Source organism: Pagrus pagrus, assembly GCF_965226575.1.
Source record: "Pagrus pagrus genome assembly, chromosome: 7".
In the NCBI taxonomy this organism is placed as follows: Eukaryota; Metazoa; Chordata; class Actinopteri; order Spariformes; family Sparidae; genus Pagrus; species Pagrus pagrus.
Window position 1 is genome coordinate 3971373 of NC_140191.1, and position 22548 is coordinate 3993920.

The 22548-nt window shown below is 40.9% G+C and overlaps 2 protein-coding genes across 2 annotated transcripts in view; one reads left to right on the top strand and one right to left on the bottom strand.

Moving 5' to 3' along the window:
- Positions 1-1744: 1744 nt before the first annotated feature.
- LOC311260076 (fucolectin-like) lies at positions 1745-5615 on the top strand (the record flags this gene model as incomplete). The annotated part of the gene is given in 5 exon segments (XM_084357587.1): positions 1745-1823; positions 2178-2407; positions 2409-2473; positions 3135-3261; positions 5526-5615. Coding segments are annotated over 5 exon segments (591 nt in total).
- Positions 4165-22548, bottom strand: part of dpy19l1l (dpy-19-like 1, like (H. sapiens)) — a 28683-nt gene continuing 10299 nt past the window's right edge. Inside the window, exons 7-22 of the mRNA XM_084357494.1 lie at positions 22251-22308; positions 20351-20442; positions 19563-19662; positions 17726-17803; positions 15119-15205; positions 14815-14874; positions 13819-13899; positions 13464-13565; positions 12434-12505; positions 11252-11319; positions 10119-10143; positions 9167-9286; positions 8826-9000; positions 8496-8595; positions 7750-7875; positions 4165-7578 (exon numbers count right to left, since the gene is read on the bottom strand). Coding sequence (XP_084213620.1) covers positions 7407-7578; positions 7750-7875; positions 8496-8595; positions 8826-9000; positions 9167-9286; positions 10119-10143; positions 11252-11319; positions 12434-12505; positions 13464-13565; positions 13819-13899; positions 14815-14874; positions 15119-15205; positions 17726-17803; positions 19563-19662; positions 20351-20442; positions 22251-22308 — 1516 coding nt within the window. The 3' untranslated portion in view covers positions 4165-7406. The remainder of the gene's footprint in view (positions 7579-7749; positions 7876-8495; positions 8596-8825; positions 9001-9166; positions 9287-10118; positions 10144-11251; positions 11320-12433; positions 12506-13463; positions 13566-13818; positions 13900-14814; positions 14875-15118; positions 15206-17725; positions 17804-19562; positions 19663-20350; positions 20443-22250; positions 22309-22548) is intronic.

Here is a 22548-nt window from a genome sequence, read left to right on the forward strand (position 1 = left end):
CAAAATATTTAATACTATATGTTCCTGGCTAATTTGGAGAGGAGAGGTTTTCCAACAGCTTCGTTCTTTACCTGTCAGCCTGCAGTCTTGGTAGCATATCACTCTACACCACAATTACCTAATAGGTTCTGCAGAATATCAGTGCTGTTAATATTTTTTCCCTGAACTACTATGTCCTGTTGGTACCCAAATATTGGTAAAATATACGTATATACTGTAATTTATTTCTCCTTTCATCTAAAATGTCCAATAGTTACTCCTTGTTTCTTATAGTCTTGTTTTTCTTTCACTGTACCTAGATTTAAGTACCAGTAGGAGATATTTTTTCAGGCCTAAAATAAAAAATACAGTGTACAAATACACATTTAAGTGTTACCAAAATGTCTTCATTAACAATGAATAAGACTTATCAAGAGTTTTAACGATACATACAGCAAAGTAAATTTTAAGAGCAGTTTTACAAACAACGCCATTATAATCACATGCTCAGGGCTGGAATAGCCAATCAAAGACAGATCAAAGATTCACCAGCTGTTTACAGCTATTCTTTATTCAAGATCATTACAGCAAAGTTCTGTCATCTCTTTGTCATGTTGGACATTTTGGTCATTAGTCAAACAGTCAAAATGTGCTTGGAAATGCAATGTGCAGCTTTTTATGCTATTCACATTTCTCTCTCGTCTGTCTCAAACAGAATAATGAAGCAAACTGGTGTATTTGTTTTGCTGCTCTTCTTAGGGTCATGCTCAGCTTATACTTACCGTAGGTATAATCTGGTATTATCCTGTATTTATGTGTTAATTATAAAACATCAGCAGGGGTAGTTGCATACATTTCTCAAAACACACGTCTGCTGCTGTCTGGCCCTTGTGTGGTCACCTCAGAATGACTATCATCCTGTAGCCCTTACCTCCTCCCTGATGAAATGTTTTGAAAGACTCTAGGCTCTAGTGCCCTAGGCAAGATTTTAGCTGGCGCCCCCTTGCATCGCAGTCAATTTCACAATCAGTTTTCATACACTCTTCACTACACTTTTCAAGATTTTATTTATTTTAAGTCAAAAATATCAAGAAAGAAAGAAAGAAACAAGTGATACATTAAAAATACAATATAAATAAGGCATTACTGTGACCACTGGATGTTACATTTGAATTAAAAAACAGATGCTTGGTGTGTGCTATACATGAGACTAATATAGACTAATAATGAAAATACGATGAGATTCATTCAACTTTATCATCATTGCAATGCAATTCAGTCTAACCAGAGTGCAAAAAGCAGTAATAAGTACCATTATTAGTACTATAAATTTCATTCACTTCATCACATTGACGTTACTGTACCTCTTTCTTTTTCCTGTTTTTCTTCCTCTTCTTTCCTTCTTTTCCTTCCCTGGGCGCTGGATGGTTTCAATCATTTGGACATTGTGGTTCCGCTACAGTATCAATAAATCTCTCTCTTGGTCTTGGGGTCACGGTCCGGTCAGATTCAGGCAACTCGCCTCTCGACCCCGCCCCCTTACAGAGGGCAGGTACAGTGCAACGAGCCAGCCAGGAACTCAGAAAAATGGTCGCTCCATTATTTAATAGGCTTTGCTGTGAAGTTATGCTGCTGTGGGCTTATATAATATTTCAAAATAATAGAAGTAATAGCACTGGTTAAAAATAGTTTGTTGTTTTTTTTCTCCCCTGTTTGTGGCGCCCCCTGTGGATGACGGCGCCCTTAGCATTCGCCTATACAGCCTATGCCCAGGACCGGCTCTGTCCCTTTGGCTGGCCAGCAAGCTTCAGAACATAGGGACTGGCCGATCAAAGGTGATCAGAGTGGGTGGGTGCACCTCCGGCAGTCAGCACTGGAGCCCCCAAAGACGGTGTCCTGAGCCAACTGCTGTACTCCATACACACCCACAACTGACTAGCCCCACACTCCACCAACTCCATCATAAAGTTTGCAGATGACACAGTTGTGTTGTATAAATCCCAGCACATGGCTGCACACCATAACCCAAAGGTTGACGCCCATAAAACATCCCGAACACAACTAAATAAGAAGAAAATAAAAGAATACAAGCAGAGGACATGCAGATGATGATTGAGAGGGCGTATTTTTGTAGTCTGTACATTGTTTTTCAGGAAAATTCTGCACGGTATAAAAAAATGTATGTATTTCGTTGACAGAAAATGTGGCCTTACGTGGCAAAGCGACACAATCACACCGCTACGAGGGACCGTATGTTACTTTTGGGGCTGCATACAATGTCATTGATGAAAACTGTGACTCCAATTTCTTAGCCGATTCATGCAGCCATACTATTACACAGACCAACCCCTGGTGGAGAGTGGACCTGCTGGAGTCCTACATTGTCACCTCTGTCACCATCACCAACAGAGGAGACTGCTGTGCAGAAAAGGATCAACGGAGCACAGATTTATATCGGCAACTCTCTACAAGACAATGGTATCATAAACCCAAGGTGAGTGCATATTCATTTTTACAGGGTTTTACAATGTCGCTCTGAGTGTATATTGTATACTGATCAGCTACAACATTAAAAAACAACTGACAGGTGAAGTCAATAACATTGATCCTCTTGTTACAATGCAATGCTCTGCTGGGAAACCTTGGGTCCTGGCATATATGCGAATGCCACGTGATTTGACCATCTACTCACACAAACAGACCAAGTGAACCTCATGGCCATGGTACTCCCCGATGGCAGTACACTGCCCAGAAGGACAATGCACCCTGACAAACAGGCTCAAGGCATTGACCTAGCTTTCAAATTCCCCAGATCCCAATCAGATCCAACATCTATGGGACATGCTTGAACAACTCTGCTTCATGGAGGCCTCACCCTGCAACCCACAGGACTGCCCAACAATGCCCTGGTTCCAGACTATAGGACATGCCCAGAGGTCTTGTTTCAATGCCTCAGTATGTCAGAGCAAAGTTTGATCCACGGTTTGGCCTGCATGGATCAGACGTCTTCCTGTACATCCCATGGATAGTCAATTGGATTGCGATCTCGCATCCACATGAATACCAGGAGACAATGTCAAATTAGACACATGACAATGGACAAAATGATTTGTTTCTTCTCCAGATAATTAAGTGATTTCTGCTTACTCTACCAGGTGTGCTGTGATCACAAGGATCCCGGCAAGCGGCATTGCTGAATACCGGTGTAATGGTATGGATGGCCGCTATGTTACCGTGGTTATCCCTGGAAGACAAGAGTACCTGACGATGTGCGAGGTGGAGGTGCATGGCTCTGTCCTCGAGAATTCAGCCAATACATTTTTTATGCACTCAAACTAATCAAAATAATAGATTAAGCTTCAATTTGACGGTGTGCAACATGGGCAAAGTTTGTCTCAGACGGCCACAAAACGCTGTCAACAGGAAAAGACAGCCCTGTGTGATTCACAAGGTTAAACTCTGGCTGAAAAAAGATTTGATCCACTTTTTTCTTTCCTAATGCCGTTCTGAAATGTCTTTTTAATACTGAACTTGTTATTGTGCTGCTGCATAATATGTTATCCTTGCTGAAGTAAAAATAAACAATTACAAAAGCCTAACACGTTGGTCTGGATGATATTTGATTACACACCTGAATAAATGTTAAAGCAATAACAGAATATGGAGCTAAGAAGTGATCCGTCACCCTTCACAGCACCTTTTCCCAAACACTGTTAGTTGCCAGCTTACAAGCTTTCTTGCTAAATTTGCCGACTTTTGAATCCCCTCCAATAGTTTTTTTTCTTAACCTTTTAAACGTGTTGGAGTTGGGGTGGAGAGGCAGGGACTGTTTTCGCTCATACTAAATAAAAAGCAGAGGTGTAGTGTTGCATCTAAGTCATTTCAAGTCATGATGAGCATGTTTGTCATGGGGAAAACTCCTTTAAGACCAATTTAGTGACTTCAAAAGGGTTCCTAATGTCAAATCTAGCGACTTTTTGGGCAGACCTTAATTTAACCAAATCCAACCTACACACATTACTAGCAGGTATTTAGTATAATATAAGCTGACATTGAACAAATGACAAAGGTAAGTATACTTAAACCAGACAGCATGTAGACTAAGTAGTGAAAATAACTTTCATTTCTCATTTTCAGACAAACATTTAAGGAAAAAGAACAAAGGAAAATAACAAACAATGGTGCTGACGGCAAGTGCTTTTATTTTTTTTTAAAATACAGACAAAATAGACAAATATTATAAAAGACATCTGAAACACACAGCAATGCCTGCGACAGCAATATCCTATTTTTGTCAAAGTTTCTGGAAGTGTGACAACAGCCACAGTCCCTAAGAACGGGCACTTGACTTACAAGCGAACGTCTACACCGTGAAACCTCAGTCTTCGTACGAACGGACAGCTCTGAAATCATACGGACCAAATGTCACAGATTAAATGTGTTATTTATGATTTCTTCAACTGCTTGCTTTGACACATTTTATCTCACCATAGTGGGACTTTTTGAATTGTAAATGTACATTTGTTTGGTTTAAAGTCTCTCTCTGGTTCCCAGTCAATGAAATCAGCTGCAACAAGGTGTGCTGTACTGAAATGATTTCAACCTGTCATATACAAAAAAAAAAACATTAAAGCTGAGAGAAGGTTGCAGCCTTTTTATAAACAAAACCTATCCTGAATATTAGTTAAGTATTTAACTATTGTGAAGGACATGTCATCATGTTGGAGGAGCCCATCAACATCAACAGCCAACGGTCTGCAAGGTCTTAAATTCATGCTCTTGCTGGATGAAGAGGAGGGGTCAGGGAGGAAGATAGTGATAATGTTCATTTCTCCTGCTGCCACTCATCCAACACGTCAACTCTTCTCTCTCATAGGAACAGTTTGACATTTTGGGAAATACTTACACTTACACAGCTTTTTGTCAGAAGTTGTATGTGAAGATCTAAACCACTCTCATATCTGTCTGTTAAATATGGAGCTAAGGCCAGCATGTTGGTAGGTTAGCTTAGCATAAAGAATGGAAACATACTTCATACTGTATTTACCGCACAGAGTGGACTCGATTTGCTGAACTTACTCTGGGCGGCATAATGAAAAAGCGTTATTGACCCATTCATGGAGCCTTTATGTGAAAAAAAGAACTTATGTGTTATAAAGTCTGATTATATAAGTTCGAACCATAGATAGAACAGCAGCTATGATTTAACCTACAGTGGGTGTGAAGGACACTTATTGACAGTACAAGCTACAAATGTTATCAGCTAAACCGTCCATTTTGAAAAAGATTCTTTCAAATATTATTTAAAGGTGCAATTTGTAAGAAATGGCTGGAATTCGAAAGTAAAGTAGCTCCAAAACTGTAGGGGGTTAGAGCCCATGACATAACGGCCTACTACTGTTCAAACCATCCTCTTAGCTGTAGCTATGTTTGTATGTTATTAGCAAGTAGCTGAGTTAGCTGTGGAGCCAAGTGGCCCCTATTAGCTGACAAAGTCTGCCCACTCAGCAACCTTGAATCACAGGGTGAGTCACCGTGGGCAACAGGGCTCTGTCAACAGGTCTCCCAGTGCACACGACAAGACCGACGGATGCAGCTCTGACCAGGACTATGACTCCAGGGACGAGAAGACATAGCGGGCGGGGACGAAAGAGGCATGAAGCGGCCGAGGAGAGAGAAGAGTCGGACATCATCAGCGGGCTTTTTGGCATGTAGAGCTGGAATTTTTTCACATCTTACTCTATGAGTTGAGGATCTATTTCGACCAAATTAGAGCTGTTTGTTTAATTGTTTAATGAAGTGCGTTTTACAATGAGTTAATGAGGCAATTAAACTCGTCTGTGAAAAATAAAAACTGTTTGGTCAGGAAAACCGTTGTTAAATTTCATTTCTTGACATCTTCTCGAGTTTATTTTGTTTACTTATTAGACTAGCAGTCCTCCCAGCTAAAACTAGAGGCCTCTTGAGGTACAAAGCAGTACTAGGAGACAGGACAGGCCAGTGCTAGCTTATTTGCATGCTAACTTCAGTAGACACCTCTACAACACGGTACAAAGACATCTTTGACATAACGTCAACACTGTAGTTGTACAATTCTGGCCATTTCTTACGAATTTCCCATTCAACGTTGCCAGGATAGCCTCCCTAACATGAGAGTGGTATCCATCTTCTCATCTACTGTAACTTTAATCAAATGAGCGAATAATTGAGTACGTCAAACAGTCATTACTGAGGCTCCAAGACGTAACCGACGACTGCTACCATTTACATGAAATCCACTGCTACAAATAGTTTAGATTGGCTGTTACAGAACTCACAAACTGACGGTTCTCAATCACTAAAAACACGTCTTTCATGTGCTACAGCACCTCAAATACGCAGCTTTAATAACAAGATTTACTTTGGCAATAAACAATCATCCAGGAAACAGAGAAGTACCTTTTAAAGGCTGTACTGTACATTGGTATTTTACAAAACAATTGTTTTACAAAAACGTTGTTACAGGGCATGTTTAGGGGAAATCTAGTTGTTTCGTTTACTGTGTTTTGCCATAAAAATCTCTTTCCGCCAGTTTATAACTGAATAAAGAACAAAAACTTTTCTACTGTGTGAAATTTTGCTAAAAATCCTCGAGTGAAGGCAAAAAAAAAAGAGTTTTAAAAGCTTTCAAAAACAAGAACAGAATTTTCCCTGCAATTCCGAAGACTCTTAAAATACTTTTCGCTTCTAAAGAAAAAGTTATAACACCTTGAAGTCTGCATAAAAATACTCACACAAATAAATTATAAAAAGTAGTGTATTACTGAAAAGTCTTTTCAGAGATCAACACTGTGCATAACAATAGAAGAAGTCAGCTTTTGTCAAGTTTGCAAAGGGTATTGCTTCACAGTATGTGGACATCTTCGATTGGTCCCGCCAGACAAAAATTACTTCTTCAGCGCAAGTCAAAGAAAATGATTTCTTTACAGTAGAAAAACAACACTGAGGTTTGAACAGCATCTCTGTGAGGACAGCGCTTCCTAAAACAAAGATTCTGTGTAACAGAACTAATTCAAAGAACTGAATGAAGAGCTACGAGACCTTCTGGCGTTCACTTGGGCACCAACTAAAGCGTGGTAAAAACATCGCTGGAGGATGCAGCAAAAAGGATGATTGGCAACAAAGTGGGGGACAGGTAGATTCTTGAAGTCAAATACTGAAAACTGTGAGGGCACCAAGAGTGGAGAGACTCTCAGCAAAATGTTTCATCCAACCTATTAATAGCCACCGCTCAGGGAGTCAGAGCACTGCAAAAAAGTGGAACTGTGGGGGGTTTGAGGAAGTAACAAGTAAAAAGCAGCAACGGCAGTGACCGATCAAAACGTATAAAAAAAGAAGCGGTGGAAAGAAAACGAGTTGGGTGTTGAGAAAAAGTCCGTCCCATGATGTTATCTGAGATCTTTGGTCGCTTTGGGGACTTTGAGAACTTTGTAAATGTCATTGGAAAAGACTGTGGTGAAGTGAGGTCGCGAGTTCCTGGCCATGTGGGTGCAGAGGGGGACTTTACCGACATTTTGGGGGTCTTCAATGTCCCAGATCTCTGGCATGCTGCACCCGGGCCTGGGCAAAGAGACGGGGGAGGAAAAAAAGATGGGGAGAGAAATCAGAGATACATTTTTTTGACAGTTGTTAAATCAGAATTGTCTAGTTGTGCCTTTCCAAACATCAGATAAATGCCCACAATCAAAATGTGAAAAATATGTAACGAGGGCACTTATGACGTAGAGGTACCTGGTTCGTCTGGTGCACCAAGAATCCTCTAAGACGAAGAAATCCACTCCCAGCTTCATCAGATTCCTCTTTACTGTTTCTCCAGACATGCGGCTGTACATGGAGTACACCAGCTTGGTTCTCTCCCTGCGAGGAACAAAATACAGCACTGTTACAAAGAATAAAGTTGACTTCAGTCAGATTTTAATCAGTCGTCACAAGTCACAGGTTTTTCTAACGCAGAACTTTGAACTTGTAAATATTTGGATGACAAATAATGAGAGTAAAATGTGTCAATATCCGTCCTCATGATGAAAGAAAATTTGAATTTTATTCATTCAAGTTTATGAAAAAAACTTGTCTGGGCACTTCTGAACATAGTTTTCTAATAAATAATAAATATAGCAACTTCTGATCAACTTACATCAATTTAAGGGGTTAAATAAAAAATGTGTTGCCTGGATGTTTAACATGACACATTCTGTTGTGTGTTGTATTCTTTAGCTCTGAAAAGAAGAACTGATACACGTCGGAAAAAGAGACAAGATTTAAATATCGTCATATAGATTTTACACAAATTTCACGAGATGCAGCTGTCAAAAACAAAATACAAACTATACATGATGTATATTGCCCAGGATACAGCACTCTGAACAGGACTGGAAACTGCTTCTTGCCAAACATGGATGCTTAGTTGAGCAAATTGTTTCTCTGTGCAGCTCCGATCTGAGCACAAGAGCAGCTGTGTTGCCATGGTTTCCACTGACCTCAGACCAGCGTCTTCATAGTGGGGGTGGTTGACGATGGGCCGACCTGTGGAGAGCTTCACGCTGGCCATGGTGGGCATGGCCCCAGCAAACACAGACTCTGCATCAATCACACACAAAACAAAAAACATCTTAATTCTACATAGTAATGTATTTTTTATTAAAGCTTTATACTACAGCCACGGAAAATACAGAGTTCTCCATTTCCATCAGCTGATTATTTTTGGTACTTCAGTAAATGTACTGTAGCTCGTCTTGTCACATTAACCTGCGATACACTGTTTCACACATAATGTTCCTCTGAACAGAAATGTCGGCGCCTTAACCCACCGGGCAGGGTGTTTTCCTGGATCCAGTCCAGCAGCTCCTCCTGCGGCAGGTTGCTGAACTCTCCAATGATCGCCCACTGGGCCTGAAGGTTGGCCACCCCCTGTATAGCCATGATCGCCATTAGTGCAAACACCACAATCTGGTGTTTAGACTTCTCCCCGATCCAGCTAAACAACTGACATAGAGAGAGAAAGGGCATCATTAAAGGACAGGATGGGTGCTCGAAAAGATCACCTCTTCAGTAATGCTCAATATACGTAAGTGGAGAAGAAACACTGATGACAACGAGGAATATATTGTCGTTTTTGAATCGCTCCCTTTACTTGTGGGGAAAGACGGACCTGTTTAGAGCAGACGAGCGACGCCATGATGCACATGTGTGGCGTCAGGAAGAGCTTCAGGCGCATGATGAGGACGGCCAGGACAGTAAACGCCACCAGCTGCAGACTGTGGTACACCAGCTGTAGAGTGACAAGTTTACACAGTCTGATAAGCAAAACTTACAGGAAGGTGCAGCCGCAATCAGACAAGCAAGGTCATGTCCAGGAGCTGAGACCAATCCAATAACCAGTCGGGAAAGTTCAACACAGACAAACAGCAAACTCAGACCAAACCCAATGCAGTTTTATTTACGTTTTACACAGTGTGACAACGTTTTTTGGACTCAGGGTTGTAGATACTAGGGGGTTGGGCATGAAAATATGTTCAAGTGACACTTTTGATTGATAATAAAAGCCCTTCTTTCAGTGAAATTATGATCTCTTTAGAGGCAGCTCCTCTCCAATTCAAACTAATCATTAGCTGGACTGTCTGTATAATGACATTTTTCATGATGCTTTGATCTTGTAACACACATGTCCCTGTGAGGACTGAGAACAGCCGTGGGTCTCTGCCGTGCTACTCACTGAGCCATACAGAAACATTAAAGCAATTATCTGAGAAACTCTGGAAACTTCCACACAATGTGGCTGGTGGATGAGCATCTGAGCGGTTTCTAGCCCCGGGAAGGATATTACAGAAAATGACACGAAGCAGCTGGGAGAAAGCTGACAAAAGGCAGCACAGTGTGATTTCAGAGCAGAAGGAGAAGCTGTCTTTCATTTCTTAGTAATGAGAAAAGGGATGAAAATCACTTAGGGACGTGGTAACTGAGCGCTGGAGGAATCTAATCAAATTTAACAGGTTTAGAAAAATGGAGCGACTCTTTAAAAAGATTGACACCGAGGTGTTACCAACATAATGCTTGTGCACGTACTGAATAACATAAAGGATGTGAAAAGTACTTTTTCTCACCTCTCCTTTGCCGGCATTTTCTGACCTGCAACACAGAACAGACAGAAATATATAAACTCGGCTGTCCACTTGGGACAGACTGAAGTGCAATCGCTTGAAATATGAAGAAATACATATAATTAGTCTGATACGCATCTAGATACATGGGCTTCGATGCAGCTCAGGGACGGTACATTTTTAATATGGGACTTCGATGCAATACAATGCAATCTGATGCATTTCTTGACATTTTTTTTATCTAGTCATTCTTTTTCCATTATAAATTAAAGCAAGCCAATTCTATAAAAGTGGCAATACTTGGGATACCCTGGTCTTTTATGAAGAATATCTGATATACTTCACGAAAGAACAGGGAATGCAAAAATATTTCTCATTTCAGAACAACGTGTCATTCTCGTTATTACCTTTGTTAGACTGGCTAAATGAATGATTCTGACTTTGATATGAATGTAAATTTACTGTAAGTCTGTCTCACACAGCCAAGACCAGGTGCCAAACACTTAGGGGTGGAAATATGAAAATAACCTTTGATTACTCGCCGAGTTGTGGCTGGATGAATGTTTTATATCCGAATCTTTGTTGTTTAGCTTTCGTATGGTTTTCACCATGCCGTCTCACCAGGTGAGGGTTAACATTTGCCGTGCTGTTGGTGTACTTAAGCGCTGTTTTACAGGCCTTAGAAAAGGCCAGACTTTTGCCCAATTTTTCTTCTCTCATAAAATTCAAATGTCTTCCAAATTTAAGATTAAAGAACGGATGGCGCACTGTAGACCGTGTCAGCATTGTCGGGCATGTTCTGGTTTTACCTTTGCAAGCAGCAGTATGCTATCGGGGCTCTTGTTAAGTAATGCAAAGGTCTTGCATCAACACAGGAGTCTCGCTTTGACCTTTAACCTTAAACGAGACAGAGACGGTATGTAGAATTAGCAGCAATGCTTCAGTCAACGGATACTAACTATAGGATTGGGCCATCGACTGGTTCATAGTATATTTAGATCAATCCAGAGGCTCGTGTGTCGATGTACTTGCATTTTTAATGTTAAAATCGATGAATATGTTGTCATTGATTAAATGAACTATGCTACGAAGTAATATCAGCAACAAGGCCAGCGAGGAGGCCTCAGGACGCTCACCCTGCAGCTTCATCAACATTGTCAGTCTTCCCTCCATCCCTCAGGAACCGGACTATATCCTGGACCGTCTGAAAGGGACAAATCGTTATATTCCTGCAAATGTCATATTCCCAACACACAGTGCACTGCATGAGAAGATCATCTTAACAGCTTGCTCAGCTTGTACATACCATGCTTTGTCAAATCGACTCATGTATTCTTAGCTTAGCGTGGGCAAGGCATTATGAGATTAGACTACATAAAGAGCAGTTCCTTAAATAGTTATTTTCTCTGATGTTTCCCCCCCATGATATTTCATGTTGCAGGAAACAGAAATAAATGTTCCTGTTCTGCTTTTCTCAAAGCTTAAATGTACATGTGTAAATGTCAACTACTCTTCCAATGCAGAAAAACACACGACAACTGTAACTATCAGAAACTCACAGTATCACCTGAAGTCTCTTCCTTTATTGAACCCGTTCTACATGTGACAGAGAGACAGTTTGTCTTCCTGCTGCTGTCAGCCAGCGTCTAAAGGCTCTGAAGTGAACTGGAGCTTCATGTCTGACTGCTGCTGTATTGTTCACTCTGTACAACTGCATCTACTGCACATTACACAGAGGACTGCTCATTTACCAACCATTTTGAAAAAGCACAAGACGGTTAAATATATTATTGTTAATCTGTGCTGCATTTTTCTCTTCTGAGGTTTTCATTCCATTCTATTTATAACGAGATGTGTTACTTGTCTTTTTCAAGAGTTTTTCTCTACGTACGTATGTAGATAATTACTGAACGTGTTACCGAGTCAGGTGCTCCTGTGATTCAAACCCCTTCTGTTTTTTACAGCTTGTGGTGATAATACAGTGTAGCACAACCCTGGTTCATCTGACTTCATCATTGCTTACCGTTCTAATTATGCTCATCAAAATTTTTTTGGAATCGGGCTGTACAATGGGAGATGTGAAATGCGGCTGAACGCTCTCACGAAAAGGTAGGAAGCGGATCTCAGACCCTGCAGCTGATGAGCCTACCGACTGAGATTTAACCACACACAGATCTTTGCTCTCTTTGATGTCGTCTTCATGCTTTGCAGCCAGACTTTTTTGTAATTAACATGCTTGGTTTATTCTGGTCAGATTTTTTCTTCTGCTTTGAAACCAAACCAAAGGGTTGTCCATCTCCGAAGTACAGAGGACTTACCCTGCCAACGATGAGAGCAACCACCAGCATGTTGATGGGCAGCAGCAACGTTTTAAGGTAACGTAGAGGAGTCTGAGGGAGTGAGACACAGAGATACACAGTGAGGTGAGGTAAGAAATGAGAGAGAGTCAGAGCTTTCTACTATTCAGAATATGACAATATGAAGAATTTGATACAATTCGTGTAAACGGCATAATTCTGTTTTGATATTATAAATTAGGCCTTGAAGCCTGAAGACAAGGGGTATGCTGATATTATTCGAGTTTTTTCAACATTCTTTGGATTGAAAAAGCGTCTCCATTGTTCGTCTTTTTTTAAATGCAGTTTAAGACCATCTGATTGCCTGTTTACAGTTTACCGGAGCAGAGAGACACATGCACAAAAGCAAAGCCCATGATTGTGGTCAGGAGGAGAATAATATTTTTCGCAATGCCGTAAGAGGGAGACTGTCCGTTAATGAGTATTCATGGATGCATGTTAACAGAAATATTAGTGGAATATACATTTTCATTAGTCATGTTAAGAACTAAGTCGGAATATTGTATTTTCTGGAAAAAGGGCAAAAAACTGGAATATTCTGAGCGTGTGAACACAAAACCAGGAGGGTGTCTAGCACAGAGCTCAGCCGAGAATAAGCCGAGTTCTGCTGTCTGGTTTCTATTTTCTGTGAAATTCAGAGCACAGATCTGCTTCCCTCTTCACCTGCTGTGAGACCTGCTGTGAGAAAATCCCAGCCACTTTGATACAAAACAGCAGGCAACTTTTTTTTTTTTTTTTTATGTCCGATACCGTCACAGGCCCCCAGGAGACCGTGAAGAACAGTGGCTACCCTAGTCACTACTAATGAGGATCCAATGAATCAAATAAACAGGCGATTGAGGGACATTTTGAAAACAAATGTTTGGCGAGATTTTCACACCAAACCCAATGAAACTGTATTTTATCAGTGAACAACTCAAGCACACAAACTCACAAAGATAATGAACACTAACTCTGATCGGAGGCAGATTTTGGTCAATACAGAACTTACCTCTAACTCAATGAAGTCGAATTCGGCAGCACACGTGTACATCAGAGTGTGGAAGTCCTTGTAGCTTGTGAACTTCGACTTGATCAGTCCGCTGATGTGAGCCTGGAAAAGACAAAGAAATTATACAAACATTATGTATTTCAAAATTCGCAAAATGTATTAAGCCGGTCTAAACCTTGGTAGACAAGTTTCACTTTTAACTATGAAATGTAACATACAATTCCAAGTTCCTGTCTTTTTCCATGCGATCCTTATTGTTATTACCATATCAGGAGTATTTCTGTCATTCAATCTGAATTTTAACAGTTGTTCCAGCTACCTTAACTTCACAAAAAGTACAATGAGAGTATCTTACATCATCTGAGGCACAGAGGATTGTGGACAGCATGAATTTGAGCAAAACTGTAGAGCCGACCCACGCCAAACCCTGCATGACCTGAGGAGGGAGAAGAGATACACACTGGAAGGCTGACAAGTACACACACGCGCAGACACATACAACTCAGAACGTGTAATTTCAGCCCAAAGTGCTGTGGGGTTGGGAGCCAGCTATGCAGGCTGTGATGCTGACTGGACACTGAGGCTAAACAAATTCAGCCAGTTCCTTTATTTGACCTCTTTAAGCTTGAGTTTTATTTTCTAAGAGAGATCTAAGAGACAGCTGGCAAATGAACTGATGACAGCATGTTTATTTTGAGATGTTTGTTTCTAATATGAGAACATAGTAAGGGTGTCAATATTTGATCTTAATCAGCTTTCAATTTGGAAATCGAAAGCAGGATCAACGATTCTCCCCGTGTCATTTTTTTCCACTTCAAATATGACACAGCTAACTTTCTGTTAGCCTGCAACAACTGACTGACTGACACCAGAGTAACTCCTATAGCATCAGAGATGATGGGTTTATTTTCTTTTTCAGAGATGCTTTATTGGTTTGCTTGGAAAGAGGGCTTCAACAAAACAAACTGAATTTCACTCTTCTGTTGTTTGTTGTAGGATCCCTGAAAGGTGATATTTGTGTTGAACTCTGGGCTCTTAATTTTTGCCGAACATCATTTAAACTTGCCTAACCCTAACCTACAGAAAGCCACCAGGACAAAGTGAAGCTGTTGTTGTTTAACACCTCTCTCTTTTAAAAGAAGAATTTGAAAATGTAAATGAAAGTCGTCAGGGAATAAAACCAATGATCTGTTGATCTTTACTAATCCAGATTCGATAGTCAGACAATGGCAGAGCCGTCAGCGATGAAAAACAAAGTCAAATTGAATCGTGAATTTCATTTTTGCGATAATAAAGTGGCAAAAGTATGAATACCCTTTAAACACAACAATGACAAACACATATCACATACCCAGATGACAATTCCAGGTCTGAAGACTTGAGCAAATCGATGTCTCAATGCAATGATCACCTAAAGAAAAATCCAGACAACATGATAAAACACAAACATATATATCATCTCAACCATGGTTTTGTATTTTCAGTCCATTTCCCTTTGCGATTCCATTTACTCTACATTTACTCTGACAAATGTATTTGTTATTTCAGACCAGCTGGATCCATTGATCAAACTGAACTTATCTTGACTGACCCAATAAATCTCAGAGCATTAAGTGACTGCACACACAGCACTCTGGCTCCAAGGTCCAACTCACCCAGATGGAGACGAGTGAGGAGGCGTAGAAGGACGTGAGCAGCATGGAGTTGCCAAACATCAGGATGAAGCAGACGCCGAGTGTGAGCTGCAGGAGGAGAACAGGAAGGAGAGAGAGGTGTCGTTCATCACAATCCTGTGGTATTCACACGGCTGTGGACTGTGCAGTGCGGCACATCAAGCTACAGTTAAGTGTTTTCCAGCGGCTTGATGTGCATGATCTGTCAGTGTAATTAGAAATAATGCCAAACATGCAAGCTTGGCAGTGAGCTCAGAGGCAAAGCCAACTTCTGTGGGTTTCCAGTGGTCACAAAAAAAAAACACTCAGCTCCATATTCACTGCAGCCTGCACAAATAACATCTCTCTCAGGAGTAGGCGGGTGGTCTGGAGTAGATTGTATTAAAAGTCGATAATAAGTCCTTCTGTGTGACAGAGTTGTTGAAAACACTCCAGAGATTTAAACTAATGCAATAAACTTTGAATACACAGCCGCAGGCACAATATAATCCTATTGAATGAACTCTCGCTGCTTAATCCCACAGTGAAGAGGGAAATAATGCACCACTCTGCATTATGTAGACAGCCAGGCAGTGATCCCAACCACAGGCACTTCCAGCACAACAGGTGACAGAAGAGCTGCACATTTCTTTTTTCAAATAATCAATTGGTAGATAGAAATACAAATAATTTGCCAACTATTTTGATAAATCAATATATTATTTCAGTCATTTTTCAAACAAAAATGTCAAACACTTGCTGGTTCCAGCTTCTTAAATGGGAGGATTTTCTGCTTTTCTTTGTCATTTATGGCAGAAAATGTCTTCGGGAAATTGTGATTCGCATTTTCACACAATTCTTTTGTCATTTTACAGATTTTACAATTAATCGTGAAAATCTTTGGCAGATCAGTTGATAAAGAAAGTAATCGTTAGCTTCAGCCCTAATTGCCAGTGGGGAACCTCAACCAATTGGAAAATGCATGTTTGTAGTACATGTACATGAGTTTTGTTCATGCATTTAGTCTATTATGGAGACGTGAAAGCAGATAGAAATGGTGCCAGGCTGACAGCCTGATTGGATCAACAGTCAGCCTTCATTTTCGTGGAGATTTTCTGCCTGCTGGCAGACAGAACTGCATTGTGAAAGCATTTGAGGGGAATGTTTATAGGGAACCAATCAAGATGCCAGTGGTGTCATTATTCTGTAACCATTTATCAGAATCAGAATCAGAAATACATTATTGATCCCCGAGGGGGAAATTGGGTACGTTACAGTTGCTTCTTCTAGAATAGAAATATCACACTATAGACAGATTGTAAGAAGATGTAAATTAAAAAACAAGTAAGAGCTAGGAAGAATGAAATATTTAAGGTACTCAGATATAAAAATAACTGTACTACTAGAAATACAGATATGTGCCTTGTACTACAGTGTTACAAATAACAGTAGAATATTACTTTTTTTACTGTTATGTTGCTCAATATTATGTTGTGAAATCAACATTTACTTCATAATCTGACATTAAACCAAAAACCCTGACTATTGCCAGTTTAACTTACGACTGATGTTGCACATAAAAGAATGACCCCAGTCTCTTCCACACAGCGAGGCATGCAGCTCATTAATTAAACACTGGTATTGGATCTGTGCTCGGTGTCGGCAGAAATCCAAATTCCAGCACTGGAATGGGATCATAACTGACAAAAGTGGATTGGTGTATCCTTACTTTGTATCATTGTACATTGAATTTTGCAGTTTTGGATGTGTGGATGTGGCGTTTTAAAGAAGAAACACTCAATCATAGAAATAATTGACAGAGGAATTGATACTGAAAGCGTCTGTTCGTTGCAGTCCTACAGTTTGTTTGCCCTGTTACAAGCGACACTGCTCGGCCTCATTAACGACGCTGTAGGTCATAGAGGACACACACGCCTGGTTGTGTGCCTGGATTTCTTTTCTCACACAAAGCCAAAGTCATCGTTGCCAGGCTCACTAAATTATGCAGAGCCATATGCCTTCTTCTGACACAAATCTCCACCATCTCACCACAAAGGGCCTTCTCCTTATCAGCAAAGCACACAGTCCCTGGCTAACAGCCTGGCATGCTGAGGGGATTAGGGAGAAAGAATGTGGAGGAGAGGGACGACCGGCCAGAATAACACACACACCCCAACACAAACATCTTTACACATTCTCACATCAACACAGATATACTTTTGTCCTTGGCAGGGTGAACCAAGTTGCCCACATATCCTCCCTCTTTCATGCTGAAAAGGCATTCGTGTGCACTCAGTAGCATCATCATTGCAAAGGAAAAAAAGAAAAAAGTCATCCCTGTCCCTGCTGGTGTTGTCCTCGCGGATCATGAAATTCCTCCGGCCGAGAAGCTGAGCGAGATAAGGAGGACCGAGGCAGAGCACATTACAGCTCAGAGGACAGAAGCTGGAGACTTTCGCTTATGCTGGGCAACAACATATGACTCACACACACACAGAAAACTAAACTACATTTTGTGATACATGAAGCTACTGAGTGATGCCACTGTTTGGAAACAGAAACACTAATGATTAACTGATGTAGGATTTTAAAAAAGGTCGTCTACTGTACCATGTGAGTGACCAGGATGGACTGCATCTTGGAGGCGCCGAGGTATCCCAGGATGTAAGAAGCAAACAGAGACGCCACCTGAAAAAAGATACAAAAATATAGAAAACATTGACACTTAATATCTGGAGTTGAGGGGCCAGATAACTAGGAGGCCAGCTTGTCACATCCCCACCCAACAAGAGAGTTCGTCCATGTTTTCTGTTCTGAAATACCAAATAATTTCTTGTTAGGACCTGAAAGTTGAGGCTTTTGCTGCCAAATAATAATATGCATTTCTGATAGAAGCAGAAGATTTTAATGTCCATTAACTGTTTTTTTCTCATCCTACACTTCCAGGAAATTTAAACCTGTGTGGGCTTAAAACATCGACCCACACAGACAGACATATAGACAGAATACTTTATTGATCTCAATAGAAAGCTGTTTGTATTAATCAGATGACCGGTTAGAAACAGAATATGCTAAAACAGAGTTTTTGGAGTATGTCTTGCATTGCTGGCCACTGTCAGCAGCTTTTCGAACAACTGAGGAGGCAGAACCGGCCGGTAACATTTATAGTGCATTTCCAGTAGACAATGTTGTTATCACTGTCACATTGCGTTAGGGTCTGTAACTAAGCAGGCTGGCTGGAGGAAAGTCCCCAGTTTTTTGTCCTCATCATTTCCTGTTATCTCTCCATTATTGCCATCTGACAAAGACATTAATTGCAACCCCCAAGATATCATTAAAAAATCCATTACACAGTAACTTGACTGATTGCATTTGCATTTAAATGATGCATTTCACAGCTCAGAGTAAAAATAAAAACAAAACAACAACAAATTTACCAGTTAATCATTCATTTTCCTTATTCTGAGTCTAAATGATGAATCTTATGTGGAAATAGACAACTGGACCGCCAGTCGGGTCTCATTTTCCCAGGAGATTTCATGCACGCTGGCAGACAGAAATTGCATCGTAAAAACACTTATGGTGATATTATTCCATAGCCATCGCACTGTGTAATCAACATTAACTTTATAATGGTAAGTTAAAGCATGAAACGTGTCTAGTGCTGACTTAATCAGAGAATATAGATGTCTTTTATCAATTTTTTATTATTCATTATCATAATTATTCTGGTGGCACACTCCAGAGCTATGTACATGTATGGAATATCAATAAAGATATGCTGTATTATAATATTATAGAGATGAGTAATAGCAAATACTTTCAGGTAATATTGTCAACTTTTAAGACCTCGACTGTTTTCAGTATATGTATCCACACTGAAGAGCGAGCAGTGCGGGTGGATACGCATTATTTGGCCTCAGGTTGAGTTACTCATACAGTGGGTGAAGCGAACAGGTTCAATTAGCAGCTTAAAAATATAAAACAAAAGGAATTATAGTTGTTAAATAACCGGTTTCATGTGAAAATCCCTGTACAGAAAGCAGCGGTGGCCTGAGGGGGCAGCCGACAGCGTGGGCTAAACTGTTCGTGAGCACAGAAGCTGGCAGCAGTGACCTGTTTGTTCTGTAGTCCTTGGTTCAATCCACCAGCCTACACTCCCAACTCCCCTGTCACTGAAACAATCTATTCTTCTCACAGTCTCAACTATTCCACTCAAATATTCAGAGGATTTTATATGCATATTTTCATACTGCATGTAATGAGAGATTCATGAATAAATTAGGTACTTTTGTAATTTCAGTATCTCCGTCCCTTCTCTCAGTCGCGCATCTTCCTTGCCAGAATCCTCTGTTTCTCTCCGAGTCTTTATTTGCTCCCTAATCTCTCTGGCCCCTTCTGCTCTCGTCCCAATTCTTTCTCAGTGTTTCTCTTGCTCTCTATTTACCTGAGTGAGCAGCACAAACTGGGCGAACTGCCAAGGCAGCATGAAGCACAAATTGGAGACGCCTAGGGCGACCATGGCTGTCCTGCTCGGGCTCCGTGTCCTGGGGAGAGAAGAGAGACGGAGGAAGGGGAGAAAAAAAAGAAATAGAGTGGTGAGAGAGTGTGGGTGTAGAGAAGATAAGGGAAGATGCATTAAGACGGCTGAGAAGACACACACACACACACACACACACACACACACACACACAAGCACACACATTCAATTTCGCTCCGAGTGTACTACAAAGAGCGGGTTATGTACCCAGCCAGCCTCAGAAATACGACACGGAGTTCATTCTCCTTTTAAAGCTGCTGGGAGAAGAAGTCACAGTTTACTGGCTGCACTCGCACAACACAAGGTGGCGTCCGCTAGTTGATGTGCAATGAGAAGATTTCTAGTCTGTGTGACAAGTACATTAGCTCACCAGGCTGCCTGCGTCAGTGCACAATTCGGCAGACAACAGACGCTAGCTTTGCTTCAGCAGAGAATATAACAGGCAGGACAAACTGTTAGTCTGTATCGTCAGAAGGAAACAGCTTTTTGATCATGTGTTTCTTCTGTTCACTTCACATATTCCACAGGGTGTTAAAATGAGATGAAAATCAGATGCTTTTCCACAGTTTTTTTTTATGTTTTTCTTCCAACAAAAACTTGAGAAATTCACGGGAGTGATAACCAAACTGACGCACCATTAAAAGCTGCAGGTGTTCAATGTGGTTTTAAGACAGGGAGGCTGATAATGACTTTACCTGAGGATGTAGGTAAGAAGGAGCATCTGCAGGACTAAGAAGGGATAGGCAAAGCTCTCCCTCAGGGGTGGAGTCCACATCACACGAGTACTCTGATACACCAACACAAACACACACACATTAAATGCTGTATTTATTTACGTACAAGTCAAACATTGCTTGTGTACATAACTGCAGACATTTAGTATGAGACACCTGGCAAATGTCTATGTCAATACTTAAATGCATGTCTCCGTGCATCATTCTTCCACGAGAGACGTTTTTGTTAAAAGCTTTATTTTATTGCTTGCCAGCAAGATGCAGTATATCTGAATGCTGATAATGATTATACTTAACATATTACAACAAACTACTAGGATGTCTAGGGAGAAGTCCCCAGCAGATCCTATGGATTTGAATCGGCTAAAAAAAAAAAACCCTTCTGTGTTTCTTCCATCTGAGCCTGCTATTGCTGCAAAGGCTCCTTGACGACAGTCGGGTCCTACAATGCTCTCACATCCTGTCAGTGAAAGTTTGATTGAAAATTCAAATGTGAATTTTATTCTGGCTCTCTTTTTTGTTAGCAAAGACAAGTGTAGAAAACATTCAGGTAGCGTTTTTTATTTTTAGCTGCCACTGACCTTCGCTTTCGCTGAGTTAAAATAACCAACAGCAGCAGCGGCAAATCATATCAGTTATGGCTGATTACGGATCAGTCCATGAGTAACTTGATGACAGGACGATTAAATTTGGCTCTTGTCAGGTTTGTGTACTCTCTGGTGTCTGTGCTCGACCAAAAGTCATTTCTGAGGGAAGAACCAACACTCTGCACAGTCACAAGTGGACTTTCTGTTGGTTTAACTCCAACAGATTGATGAGCCTTTTCTGGTTAAATGATTTAACGGATCGCATGTCGTTCAGAAACACTAATGATTTCTCCTGGTTTAACTTTCATTTAAATACAATGCATTGTTCTAACCATATTAGTTATGAACCAGGCCTTTCAGAGTTTGTTGAAGCAGCTCGTGAAAAATCACGTTCCAAATTCACTACAATAAGAGCCGTTGTTTCAGTGTTCCAGATAAATATTCAACCAACGCTGCATATCTTCCAACGTTAAGTATATAAATAGTTTTATTATCCATACTGAGCATCACCAGCACAAAAATACGTTTCAGAATTAAGTATTGTCTGTCTGATCTCTTGTAGCTTGAGTGTCCACTGACCAGCAGTGTCTTTTAAGAAATAAGAGTATTGGACTCGACCCTGTACCGACAGATGTTTGGTATTAAAGGACTGGGATCGTGGCCAAAAGAATTGGGACATCCCTGGTTTTCATTTCCCTGGCTGCCACGCTCTCGGTTTGTAAAAGGGGAACCTGTCTCTACCGCTTGATAAAATCCCACACCACTATTTATACATAATAACACACTTAGCACTACAATCTCACACATGTTTGTCACCTCAGAACAAGCAGCCATATTACCAGCCCACTGCTTCCTCCCAAAAACACCCACACACAAATACAATATCACTGCACTCATGGGAAAGAAAATGCTGGGAAGTGGAGAGCACCTGTGTGTGTGTGTGTGTGTGTGTGTGTGTATGTGTGTGTGAGCGTGAGACTGAAATGTTGCCATATTGATCTGGAAAAATAGAGACTTCTTATTTGTTCTGAAGGAAACTGAAAAGGAGGAGAAAAGGAGGTGGGTGGAGGGACTAAGCTTTGAATGCCAGCCAAAAGCAACTCTAAGCTCCTTTGAGGGCTGAAATGGGTCCCTTTTAACCATACTCTGCTTTTCTGAGAGCTTTTTCTTTTTAAGTTTTACACATTTCAGAAGCTTATACCTAAAGAGACTTATAGTACGAGGCAACAAACGTCTAACTCCTCTGACACTGATCATAAGGGCGGTGCACTCACCTCGCCGTGATTGAAGAAAAAACACATTGTGGTAACGATGCCGCCCAGTCGACTGCCACTGCACAGGAACAATGGAAAGAAGTGGGGGACGCACGTTTAGAGAGTCAGTGAGCATACAACCGATTTAGAAAGGTCATCCTCAATCTGGTGCTTCACATCCACATTTGACAGAAGAGAAACCATAAAGCTGTTTTTCGTCCTAGGCCCTGACAGCTAACTGCTGAGGGATGAAATGGACCATAAAAAGTTCATCCTCTCTTCTCCGATGCCCGTCTGAGCATGACAGGAAAAAAGCCCC